Source organism: Mandrillus leucophaeus, unplaced genomic scaffold, assembly GCF_000951045.1.
Source record: "Mandrillus leucophaeus isolate KB7577 unplaced genomic scaffold, Mleu.le_1.0 Scaffold1, whole genome shotgun sequence".
NCBI classification, from domain to species: domain Eukaryota; kingdom Metazoa; phylum Chordata; class Mammalia; order Primates; family Cercopithecidae; genus Mandrillus; species Mandrillus leucophaeus.
This window is the reverse complement of record NW_012098097.1, coordinates 14,853,267-14,865,343: the sequence shown is the minus strand read 5'-3', so window position 1 is coordinate 14,865,343 and position 12,077 is coordinate 14,853,267. Positions and strand designations below refer to the sequence as shown.

Sequence of the window (12,077 nt, the reverse complement as noted above, 5' to 3'; positions counted from 1 at the left end):
TGGCACCAAAACTGGACAACCAACTCCACCCAGCCCATGGGTGCCGCGACACCAGGAAGCCGTGGAGGAGCCGGGGGCGGCTGGCGGAGATGCGGTGCGTGACCTGGAAAACACGGTCTCCTCCCTGCTAGGAGATGTGGACTTTGCCTATGAAGATGCTGCAGTTACAGGGACAGACATGGTAGAGGACGCAGGGGCACCGGGGTCACTGCCCAAGAACAGCAAGTCCCCATCCATGGCTGGACTCGGCCATGAGCACCTGCGGGGCCAACAGGGCAGGTGAGAAGGGCATCTGGGGACAAGGAAGCCACTCCCCACCAGGACGGAAAGACGCAGGGGCACCCAAGACCCCGCGGCGCAGCGCCTGGGCGGGGTGGGGGTGGTGGGCTGCGTCCCAGGGAGACAGTGGGAAGAATGGAATGGCCCTGCAGCCACCAGCCCCCCACACCCTCTGTCCTGGCTCTTTGTGAGAAGGAGCAGCAGGGTGTTCACTCAGAGAGATGCCACAGGTCCCAAAGCCAAAACTGCTGCGGTTACCAACAGCTTCATCCCAGCCCTGATCCCACAGTTTCTATATGATTCTGAGGGACTGACATCCGCACCCCTCCCGTGTCTAGATGCCACGGGACACGAGCAGCCCGCACAGGCAGAGGCATGCTGCCACGGTGACGGCAGACGCAGTCCAGAGTGCATGGGCTACACCTTCACTCAGAGCCGCTGTCCGGCTTTGTTGCTGGAACAAAAGACCACCTTTCGCTCCTGACCAGGCCCCACAGGCTGTGCCCAAGTCCATGTGCCAGCTCAGGAAGCAGCTCCCACCCCACAGGGCCAGGACGCAGTTCTACCTGCCAGCGCCTTCTCGTAATTCTTCCCCATGGCGATGAAGTTCCGGAGGCTAGGGTTGAACTGCTCCATGATGGTCTGGAAGAAAGCAGAGAAGAAGCAGCATTACTGGCAGAGGTCACCCTGGTGACTCCGAAGGGTCCGAACACAGAGGTGGCCAGGCACCCCTCCCAGGGGTCGAGACAACAAATGCTCAAGGTGGGCTTCTCGAGTTCAAATCCCAGCCATGCCCCTGATCAAAGTCCTTGGGAAAATGACCTTCCTGAGCCTCAGTTTTCACATCTGTACGAAAGGGATGAGAAAAAACCCTGCCGTGCGAGTGTCTGCGGACTGAAGGAGCGCGTCTGCACGGTGCAGGAGGCAGGACACAACTGGCGCTCAGACGCGCTGCCGCCGAGGGGCCGTTCCATTAGCACGGCTGAGTCAGCCCAGATGGGCCCCCACCGGCCACACACAGTCACTCACCGACGTGGCGCCCCCCTCCCACTAAAATCCTACTCAGCACATCAATTACCAAACATCAGCTCTGATTAGCGCCACGGCAGCCTGATCTGCAAATGCCACGCTATGAATAATCCAACGGCTCTGGGTCTGTTTGCCCGACGGACGGGCATCTCGGTGCCAAGATCAGCAGTTCTTAGACTCAAGAAATTAGATTTTCACTGTGAAGGCCAAATAAATGTTTTAATTACAAGGCATAAAAACAGGCACACACAAACAACAGCCAAATGAGAATTCTACCCGCATAACACAATCAACAGCCAACCCCCGCCAGCAAGGGCCCGGGGAGCAGCTCCAACAGAAACCCTGGCGCAGCCGCCTCCCGTGTCTTCCGGTCGCTTGTTATGATGTGATCCTGATCTTTCCCCAGGATCACGGGAAGGGAAGCCGCCCAGCCCTGTCACAGACGAGCAGAAGGCTGTGGGGCCCCCACCCACCCAGCCCCAACCTGTGGGCAACTCCATCCCCCACCCCCTCTCCCAGCACCTGGCCTCAGCCTCCGGAGCCAACAGGCCAGATAAACAGGGCATTTAGGGACAAGGAAGCCACTCCCCGCCACGGGATCTGGCTCCAGAAAACCTGCTATTTCACGTGTCTTCCATTCCCTGCCCCGAGCTACGGCCAGGGTGTGTGTTCTCGGGGAACGAGGCCCCCAGTTCTGCGCTACACCACGGCTTGCAGCAGGCTGGGAACACCTCAGTCCTGCCCGTGCTGGAACCTCCAGTGGTAAAGCCACCCAGCCAAGTCCCAGGGCAGGTGCCCCTTCCTTCCTGGATGCAGCAAGGGTGAGGGCACCTTAGCGTGCTAGCCCAGAGCCCATGTGCACAGGGGTGGGGGATGCAGCATCCACTCAGCCGCAAATTCCTGTTCTCACAGAGCCAACGTCTATCGAGGGAATGCAGGACCGGGGCCCAGCGCTTCCGGAGAAGTGGGACAGGCGTGCTCAGCAAGACGTGGAAGGCAGGCAGGGAAGCACTTTCCATGCCACACAGCAGTGGGCAGACCAGAGCAGGGCAAAGGCCCCGAGGCAGGGCCCACGGTGAGTTCCTGGGAAAGTAGGACCCGACGTGGGGGTGGAAGGGGCCCAGGGGAGGCAGGAAGAAGAAGAGGTGGGTGCAGTGGGATACACCCTGAGGCCAGGCTGCATGAAGCTAAGGAGGGTCTGAGCAGAGCGATGGGCCAGCTACATGTAAAAGATCCCACTGGGTCGCTGGGTCGGATGTGGTGGCTCACACCTATAATTCCAGCACTTTGGGAGGCAGAGGCGGGAAGATCACTTGAGCCCAGGCATTCAAGACCAGCCTGGGTGACATGGTGAGACCCCATCTCTACAAAAAATTTAAAAATTAGCTGGGTGTGGTGGTGCACGCCTGTGGTCCCAGCTACTCAGGAGGCTGAGATGTGAGGACTGCTTAAGCCCGCAAGGTCAAAGCTGCAGTGAACTGTGACTGTGCCATTGCACTCCAGCCTGGATGACAGAGTGAGACCCTGTCTCTAAAAAAAATAAAACAGGCTGGGCATGGTGGCTCATGGCCATAATCCCAGCACTTTGGGAGGCCAAGACAGGTGGATCACAAGGTCAGGAAATCGACACCATCCTGGCCAACATGGTGAAACCCTGTTTCTACTAAAAATACAAAAATTGGCTGGGCATGGTGGCACACGCCTATAATCCCAGCTACTTGGAAGGCTGAGGCAGGAGAATCGCTTGAACCTGGGAGGTGGAGGGTGCAGTGAGCAGAGATCGCGCCGCTGCACTCCAGCCTGGCAACACAGTGAGACTCCGTCTCAAAAAAATAAATAAAAATTTTTTAAAAACAAAAACAAAAAACAACCAGAAGAGATCCCTCTGGCTGCTCAGGGGAGACTAGATTTTAGCCAAGGGCTCTGGCATATGCCGGGAGACCCACTGGATGCTCCGGGATGTCAGGAGAGGAGAGGCACGTACCACGCAGGCCTCTGTTCTAGGGGCGGGGATGCTGCAGCAGAGCAGGCTCAGCACTGAACTAAATACTTAGCAACGAACCAGGAGCCTGGACGCTTTAACTCCCAGGAGCGCCTGGGAGCCGGGGCAGGGAGGCCACACAGGGAGTGTGTGAGATGGGTCTGGCGCCCAGGAGAACGTGAGCCAGAGACGACGCCTGAGAGTTACCAGCAGAGAGGAGAATGCTGGGACCTGGAGTGCTCTCGGCAGCCTGGTTCAAACTGATCAAGCAGATCGGGACTGACGCTCGGGAAATGCTGCTGGATGCGTGTTTATTGTAATGAACTCAAGCAGAAGGGGGCATCAGCCAAGTGAGGTGGATGCGGCCGATTCTAGTGTTCTGGTGTATGTGTGCTCATGTCTGCATACACATCTGTGTGCATGTGTGCGCGTACAGACACACGCATGTGTGCACGTGTGTTCGCGTGTGCATGTACACATCTGTGAGTGTGTGTGCTGAGATGCAGCATCAAGCATGTTTCTCACCCTATGTGACACAGGTGTGAAAACACTACCACAGAGGGTGGGCATGCCAGAGCAGACTCCTCGCTCACAAGAGCCCCACGTGCTTGGCTTCAGGACCATGACCCCACAGACACCCGGGCAGAAGAGGTGGCTCAACCTGAGCCCTGTGAGCTCCACTAACATCCTGAGCAGCAGGAGAAACAGGCCAGGAGCCACCCAGGGCCAACCACGGCGGGTCAGCACGGCAGCCATGCCCACTGCATGACGCACGGGGCAGCCCCAAGGTTTCGCTTCCTTAGTGCAGCAGCTGAGCTCACACGGAAGGAATGCAGGAGAAAATGGGCAGGGAACAGCCACCAGGCCACCTGGGCATGGCCCTGCCTCCATCTGCAAGAGAGGGGCGGCGGCCAGGACACACAGGTGCTGCCGTCCTGGCCCGAAGGCAATGGCAGAGGCATCAATTCCACTGAGCAGACATTGTAAGGGGGGACTCCCTTCCCAGGCGGAAGGGCCAGTTCCTCCTCCTACGTCTGCATCCAGCCCCTGGGCCCGAAGAGAGGCTTCTGTGGAGCCCTGCCTCAGGCACACACAGCAGGCATCACCCACCCCTCCTCCGGGCTCCTCCCTCTCCTGGGAGCCACAGGAGGAGCCCAGGGGCCCATGAAGAGCCCAGCCCCTCTGCTGGGAGACCATCCCCGGTCAGGCGTCTCTCTGAGCCCCCTAACGAGTCCATCCATTCTCCTAGAGCTCAGGCAGGGGCCATCCTGACCCAGTGGGCCTGTGTGGAGGTCCCCAGCCCGAGGACAGCCCCCTGTGGGGCATACACTCCACTCCCGCCTCCACTTCCACTTCTGACTCCCCTAACTAGGCCAAGGTCCTGGTCCGGGGACCCATAACCCACAGGGGCTCTGCAGTGTCCGGGGGTCCCGGGGTGGGGGCCAGGGAGCCAGTGACAGGCAGCTCCAGCTCCTCTGGAACGAACACCAACAGCGGCGGCCCCAGGCGGAAAGAACTCAGTTCTCAGCCACACCAACGCGGCTTTTCCAAGTCATGGAGCGAGTGTATCTTTTTGCAGGATGCCGCCAGGAAGGAGCTGAGCTCAGACACCCTGACGCCCTGACAGTGCTGGTCGGGGCGGGGAGGTCTGTGGGCTTTAAAAGGGGAAGGGAGCTTGTTTCTTACCAACACCAAAGGGCTGCAAAACAGAAAAGCCTAGGCCAGGAGGGAGAAACTGCACAAGTAAATAACCTCAAGCCCTCAGAGGGGCCACGCCCACACGGCAGGTCTGAAGTGAGTTTAAAGCCCAGCTGTCCACACTGAGGGCGCTCAGGGACACGTCGTGCCATCCTCAAGACCACAACAAAACTAAGAGGCTCCTGGGGGCTACGGGCACAGAGCGCTGTGCAGGGGTTCTGTGACCCCATCCCCCTGCCAGGAGAGAAATCCTACACCATGAGCAACCATCACACTGTCCTCAAACTCTAGGACCTGTGCGGCGCAAACGCAGCCCGGCGCGTGCAGAGCTCTGCTGTGCCCTGGTGACCACGCGCTGGCTCCCCGGGCAGCGTTCTGGGCTGGCAGGGACTTCCGGTTCCCTGTTTATTCACCACTGACCAGGGAACACCTTTCCCACCCCGGGGTGGTGATCCTCGGCGGGTCTGCCCACAAGAGGCTCCCACACATGCCATGGAAGGTTTCCCCTCATAGGACTCATGCTGCGAAACGCCAGGTGAGGAGGCGTCCCTGCCCAGGGCTGCCCGCATGCTTGGCTGCCCTCCTGTTAGGAGACCCATAGAGATGGATGTTCCAGTGGCCCTGGAGTCGCATGAAATCCAGGCCCTGACCACAGCAGGGACCCCAGCTGTCCCTACTACAGCCCCCAGGGACCCCGGCTATGCATTTCTGAAGGTACAAATGGGAGGGCCGTGTCCACCAGTTAGAGGTGGCCGCCAGAGAATGTCGATGAGCCCAGGGAGCCCTTTTGCTGGCGAGCTGCCGGACACTGCTGGCCAGCCTGGAGACTGTGGCCATTATGATTCAGGGCTGCGGGCCGGCCTGGCCCGTGCAGGCGCAAGGCAGCAAAACCCCCATCATCTCCACGTCCTCCCAAGTTGGGCAACAAAGGAGAGCGGCCAATACGTGTATAAAAAGGAGCTCTGCCAAAGGACTTCGCTCTCCTGCCCGCTCCTGGGCCGTGCTGGGGCCCACCTTCCACCCGCTCACGAATTCTCTTTACCCCTTGGCTCTTCCTCCTGTGACGCCGCGTCTCCAGCGCTTTCCTGGCAGGGCGGCCACACACAAAAGCAGTCTCTCTGTGGACGGAGAGCGTCCCCCACCTCCCTCCAGCCCCTCAAGGCAGATGCCAGGGTGGGCACGTATGGCCACACCCCTAGGGCCTGTGTGCGTATGGACCCATGCATGCACATATACCCGTGTGTGTGCTGCGGCCATGTACTGCACGCATGTTTACCTGTGCATGTACACTCACGCGTGTGCGGGACGCACGTGGACCCGTGTGTGCTGCATGTGTCTGTGTGTAGCCAGGCTGAGCTGTGTCTTCTATCTACTCAGAAGAAGAGAAAGAGTCAATGTTGGGACCTTCCCTAGCTGCCTTAGACCCTCATCACCCTAATCCTCACCCAGCCCCTCCATGAGAGTCACTGTCCCATCTCACATATGGACAAAATGAAAGTGAGGCTCAGGAAGGCAGGGGCCGGCCCACTAGCTCTTGGTGGAGCCCAGAGTCCTGGCCTCAACCCTGCTGACCACACACCCAGCCTGGTCCCTCTCCCTCAGTCGCTCCTGGTACTGTACCCGACATGCTCCCCGAGGCCACATTCCAGCAGTATCAGGAAAAACGGTGACTCGATCCGTCTGGCCTCCCCAGGAGGGCCAATGCCCGCGGCGGCTGACTGTTGCGGGGAGGGGCCCTGCCCACCCACTCCCTCATCCACGGACTGGCACAGTTCCTGAGGGGCCAGGCTGCTGTTGCCCACTGGACCACTGCCCTTACTTCCACCTCTGTTGCAACAGGCAGAAGCCGGTGCCAGCTGCAGGGCCAGCAGTGCCAGAGGGGCTTCCCCCAGCCCACTGTGCCACCACGGCCACGGCGTCAGGGCCCCACACACAGACACCGCACCCACGGCTCTGGTCCATGTAGGCTTGGTGGGACCCTGTCTAGGAAGCCAGGCTCCAGGGAAGGGAACACGGGACAGAGCCAAGCCCGGAAGCCCCAGGCCACATGTCCAGCACAGAGGAGGGAGGTGCAGGAGGGGCCCTGCAGCAGTGGACAGTGTCCTCCTAGGAGGACACCTCAGGGCTTGCTGTCCGGGGGCCACAGGCTCAGTTCCCTTGGCTGCCAGGGGGGTTGGGGGTTTCTGTGGGCAGAGAGCATCGGGAAGGCGGCAGCGTCCTCCAGGGCAGGCCACTGCTGACCTCACACACAGGAGCACTGATGAGCTCCAGGCCCTGGGAGCTGGCTCACCGGACAAGGAGTGGGGGCTCTGGCGGTGTGAAGGAAGCCTGGCTGGAGTGGCGTGGACGGTCCTGTCCCCTCTAAACACTTGGACATCTGTCCTGGAGGATCCTTCCTGAAGGAAAAAAACCAACTCCAGGAGCCCAGCTGGGAGGGCTGCCTGGAGGAGGCAGATCTTGAACTGCATCTTACTTGGTTCGAGTCAGACAAACTACAAACGCATGTACACGGATTTAGGAAACAAGGCAATGCATGGAAGCTTCTGGGAGGAAACAGCCCGTAGGGTGAGGACAGGAGCCTGAAGGTGAGCTGGAGGCTGCAGAACGGGATCCCAAGAGGAACGGTGACAAACCAGGCAGAGACAGCACCCTCCTCCTTACCCTCTGTGGCTGGGGGTACAGGAGCTGGCAGCTCTGCCTCCCTGTACTAATGGGGTCCCCACAGTCAAGGGCAGGAAGAAACTCTGTGGCCAAAACCCTCTGTCATGCCAGGCACCCCCACCACGAGCCCCCACAGGCCATGAGACCCCACAGAGGGCTGTGGGTGTCAGGAAGCAGGTGCCTCTCTGGAGGCAGGAGGGGGCCAGCCTGTTCCAGAACAGGGGGGTCAGGAGGGGCCACTAGGCTTCTCCAAGGGCAGCTTCGGCACAGCCTGGTTGACCCAGGCTCCCCAGAGCCACACAGGTCAGACAGATGGAGAGCACATCCCAGCCCCTCCTGGAAGCCCGAAGACAGACACCCAGGTCCCACCCATACCAGGGACTCCTGCAGGGCCCGGGCAGCCTGGCCACAGGTCATGGTGGGGTCAGCATGAGGGGCTGGGATGTCCCCTAAGGTGGTAGCTCCAGTTCTCAGCCTCTAGAAGCACCCCAGAAAAGGCATCATCATAATAAAGTGATTCCTTGTGTCTCTGGCACGGTGCCCAGATGTGACCAGAGGAGCAGGTGGTCCTCCACCAGGAGGGGCCCGAGGTGCAGGGACTCCTTCCCTCATGCTGCCTGCCCTACCCGCCAGGCTCCTGGGAAGGCCCCAAGACAGGGAACATGAATGCTGCAACTAAAAACAACAGAGACAAGTGCCAACGCTAAGGCCAGCTCCTGAGCCAGGCACTTTTGCCCTCCGCCTGCGGGAAGGGCCACACAGCCATTCCCCTGGGCTCCCAGCCCGGGGCCCTGCTTCCCTTTCAGAGTTTCGGCAGCATCTCCCTTTCCATGGGCCTTGGACACCTGCACGCCCTCTGCAAGCTTTCTCCTGGGGTCCGCAACTCTCAGGGGCCCCAAGTCTGAGCCCTCCTGAATGAGGGCCCCAGGAGCAGAGGCCCACAAGGACAAAGGCCACACGTGGGGCCTTGCACGCAGGCCACCACTACCCGGCCCGCGCAGGAGGAGCCACAGCCCAGCAAAGTCCAAACACAGCACCAAGTAGCCTGGCCACTTCCTTCCTGTCCGAGAGGCACATCCTGCCTATCTCAGCTTCAATGGGGACATAGCCCCTTACAAACACCTTCCACTGTCTGGCCACCCTGGCCTGGGTCACAGAACTTAACAACTGCTCAGCCTCACGGGGTGCCCAGCCCATACAGGACAGTGCATTCTGGCTGCCTTTACCTGTGGCCAGCATTGAGCTGGCCCCTCACCAGCTGACTGCTCGTTCAATGGAATCAGCTGTCCCTGTGGAAACCTTCCTGTTGTGATAAACTGCAGGCTGCGCTCTGACTGAGGTTAGAGGAGAAAACCATCACAGGCTCCTAATGCAATCAGCCTGAAGACAGGTGGCCACCTCCAGGCAGCATGGAAGACTTGGCCCCTCCAGCAGCTACTGTACCTCCGTCGCAGGGTGGGGCCCACTGGGTGTCATGGCTGAACTGTGTCCCCTCCCAAGACGCATGTGTTGAAGTCCTAATCCCAAGCATTACCGAGTGCAACTGTGTTTGGAAACAGGGTCTTTAAGGAGATGATAAAACTAACTGGGGTCAGCTGAACACAGTGGCTCATGCCTGTAATCCCAGCACTTTGGGAGGCCAAGTTGGGCAGATCACAATGTCAGGAGATCGAGACCATCCTGGCTAACACAGTGAAACCCCGTCTCTACTAAAAATACAAAAAACTTAGCCGGGCACGGTGGCGGGTGCCTGTAGTCCCAGCGACTTGGGAGGCTGAGGCAGGAGAATGGTGTGAACCTGGGAGGCGGAGCTTGCAGTGAGGCGAGATCGCGCCACTGCACTCCAGCCTGGGCGACAGAGCAAGACTCCGTTTCAAAAAAAAAAGAAAAAAGAAGTAACTCGGGTCACTGGGGCGGGCCCTAATCCCATATGACCAGTGCCTTACAATAAGGACAGAAAAGGGCACAGACACCATAGGGACCAGCCGGGCGCCGCAGCCCTCCTGTGCGCTCACCCGTCTGGGGCACTGTCAGTCCCCCTCCAAAGTGGAGAGGCCCGGTCACTAGGTCACTCATTACCGCCAATCGCAGACCCAAGTCTGGTCACCGCCTGCCCTGCAAGAACCCCCGAGGCCACTGCCCCATCCCCTCCCTGTGAAGGCTCTGGCCGGGTCTTCGGGCTGGGCTCACTGCTGGAGGAGTGACTGTGGCTGAGCAAGCAGGCAGGCAGCCTTGGAATGCCTGTACCGCCCCTCCTCCTGCCAACCTCAGGTCAGGCAGGTGGGAGGTGTGGCCCAGTCCGGGGGCTGCAGCCACACTCAGGAACACAGGCGCCCAGGACAGCGACAAGCAGCCTCGGGGTGGGGCTTTCCTGCTCCGGACCGCTGACCTCTGATCTCTGAAGAACTTTCCGTCCCACGAGCTAGCGATCGTGGCCACCACTTACTCAGTACTCTCTCTGTGCCAGGAAATACACTATTGTCTCACTGAATTAATGAGAAAACAGAGGCCCAGCAGCGAGAATGCCTTCCTGAACTCCTCGAACTCCTGAACGGAAGGACAGACACACAGCTGGAGAGCCAGAGGGCCCTGGAGTTGGCTGGCCGGTTTCAATGGGCTCAGCCACTCCAGCTGATGGGCGGGGACACACTTCTCCCCCGAACCGAGGATCCCCTGTCAGATAGGGACACCCAGGACCTGCACATGAAGCAACAGTAACGAGGCTGTGCACAGAGGACACCCAGCACAGTGTCCAGTGCGAGCAGTGGCGAGGGCTCCCGGGTGCCAGGACGCTCCAGTGCGGACAGCGGTGAGGGCTCCCGGGTGCCAGGACACTCCAGTGCGGACAGCGGTGAGGGCTCCCGGGTGCCAGGACGCTCCGGTGTGAGCAGTGGCGAGGGCTCCAGGGTGCCAGGATGTTGTGGGCCCAGCCGTCCCCAGAGCCAGAGCGTGAGACAGCGGTACCACCACCCACGCCCCAGTACCCCAGCTTCACAGCCACATCCCTAGATGGGACTCCTGCCGCCAGTTGGACCGCAGCCCATGGCTCTGCTCCACGGCCTGGAGTCACCGAGGCCCTGGAGTCTCAGCTCAGGGGCAGGACAGGTGGAGGCTGGTGTTCCATCCATGCCTGGACTGCGTGAGGACGGGCTTTCCATGGTGGAACAAATGGAGACGGACACAGGCTGCCTCTGCCAGACAGAGTCGGCCAGGGAAGAGGAGGCTGGACAAGCTCAGAAGAAAAAGAAGTGTACAAGGACCCAGGTCCACTTCACATCAGGAGGCGGCATCTCGGCCTCCACCACACCCACTGGTTTAAAAGCCCCACCTAGACTGGACACAGTGGCTCATGCCTGTAATCTCTGAGAGGCCAAAGTGGGAGGATCATTTGACCCCAGATGTTAAAGACCAGCCTGCGCAACATGGTGAAACCCCATCTATACAAAAAACAGCCAGGTGTGGTGCTGCACACCTGTAATCCCAGCTTCCTGGAATTGCTTGAGCCCAGAATGCAGAGGCTGCAGTGAGCCAAGGTCACACCACCGCACTCCAGTCTAGGTGACAGAACAAGACTCTGTCTTAATTAATTAAATTAAATTAAACCCCCGTCTAGAAGTGGCAAGGCCACTTTGCCTGGCACTAGCAGCATCCACCCAGACCACGCTTGGCTCTGGGTGAGACAAACCCTCTACTGGACAGATTCCAGCTCCGGCGGTCAGAGGATACCCTCTCCCCCACCACCATCCCCACCCCCATTCTAAAGTCAAGATGTCGCTCTTTACCAGCACAGGCACCTGGGCTACCCCAGCGCATTCCACCATTCGCGTCCTGCGACTCCCACTGGGGCAGTTATGACATGCGGGCGATCACCTCGCATGGCCCACCTGCTGACTCTCCCCTGCCACAACCAGGCAGCGGCACGCCTGGACAGCTCAGTGTACAAAACACATAAGGACCATCCAAAGAAGGAACAGGAGGCCTGGCCACTGTCTGAAAACCTGCTGACCAAGAAAGCACCAGGGTGCCTTTGCTCACACATGGAATCCCAGCACTTTGGGAGGCCAAGGTGGGAGGACTGCTTGAGCCTCGGAGTTCAAGATCAGCCTGGGCAACATAGCAAGACCCCCATTTCCACCAAAAAAAAAAAAAAAAAAAAAAAAACTAGCCAGGCACACAGGTGGGGCACACAGGTGGGGCACACCTGTGGTCCTAGCTACTCCGGTGGCTGAGGCAGGAGGACTGTGTAACCGCAGGAGGTTGAGACTGCAGCTGAGGTGTGATCACACCACTGCATTCCAGCTTGGGAAACAAAGCGAGACGCTGTCTCCAAAAAAAAAAAAAAAAAAAGAAAAGAAAGAAAGAAAAAAGGCCCAGGCACGGTGGCTCAAGCCTGTAATTCCAGTACTTTGGGAGGCCGAGACGGGCGGAT

General features: G+C 59.4%; 1 protein-coding gene across 1 annotated transcript in view; it reads right to left on the bottom strand.

The window, feature by feature from the left end:
- Positions 1–12,077, bottom strand: part of LOC105530274 (brain-specific angiogenesis inhibitor 1-associated protein 2-like) — a 55,768-nt gene that overhangs the window by 38,251 nt on the left and 5,440 nt on the right. Inside the window, exon 2 of the mRNA XM_011967774.1 lies at positions 846–921. Coding sequence (XP_011823164.1) covers positions 846–915 — 70 coding nt within the window. The 5' untranslated portion in view covers positions 916–921. The remainder of the gene's footprint in view (positions 1–845; positions 922–12,077) is intronic.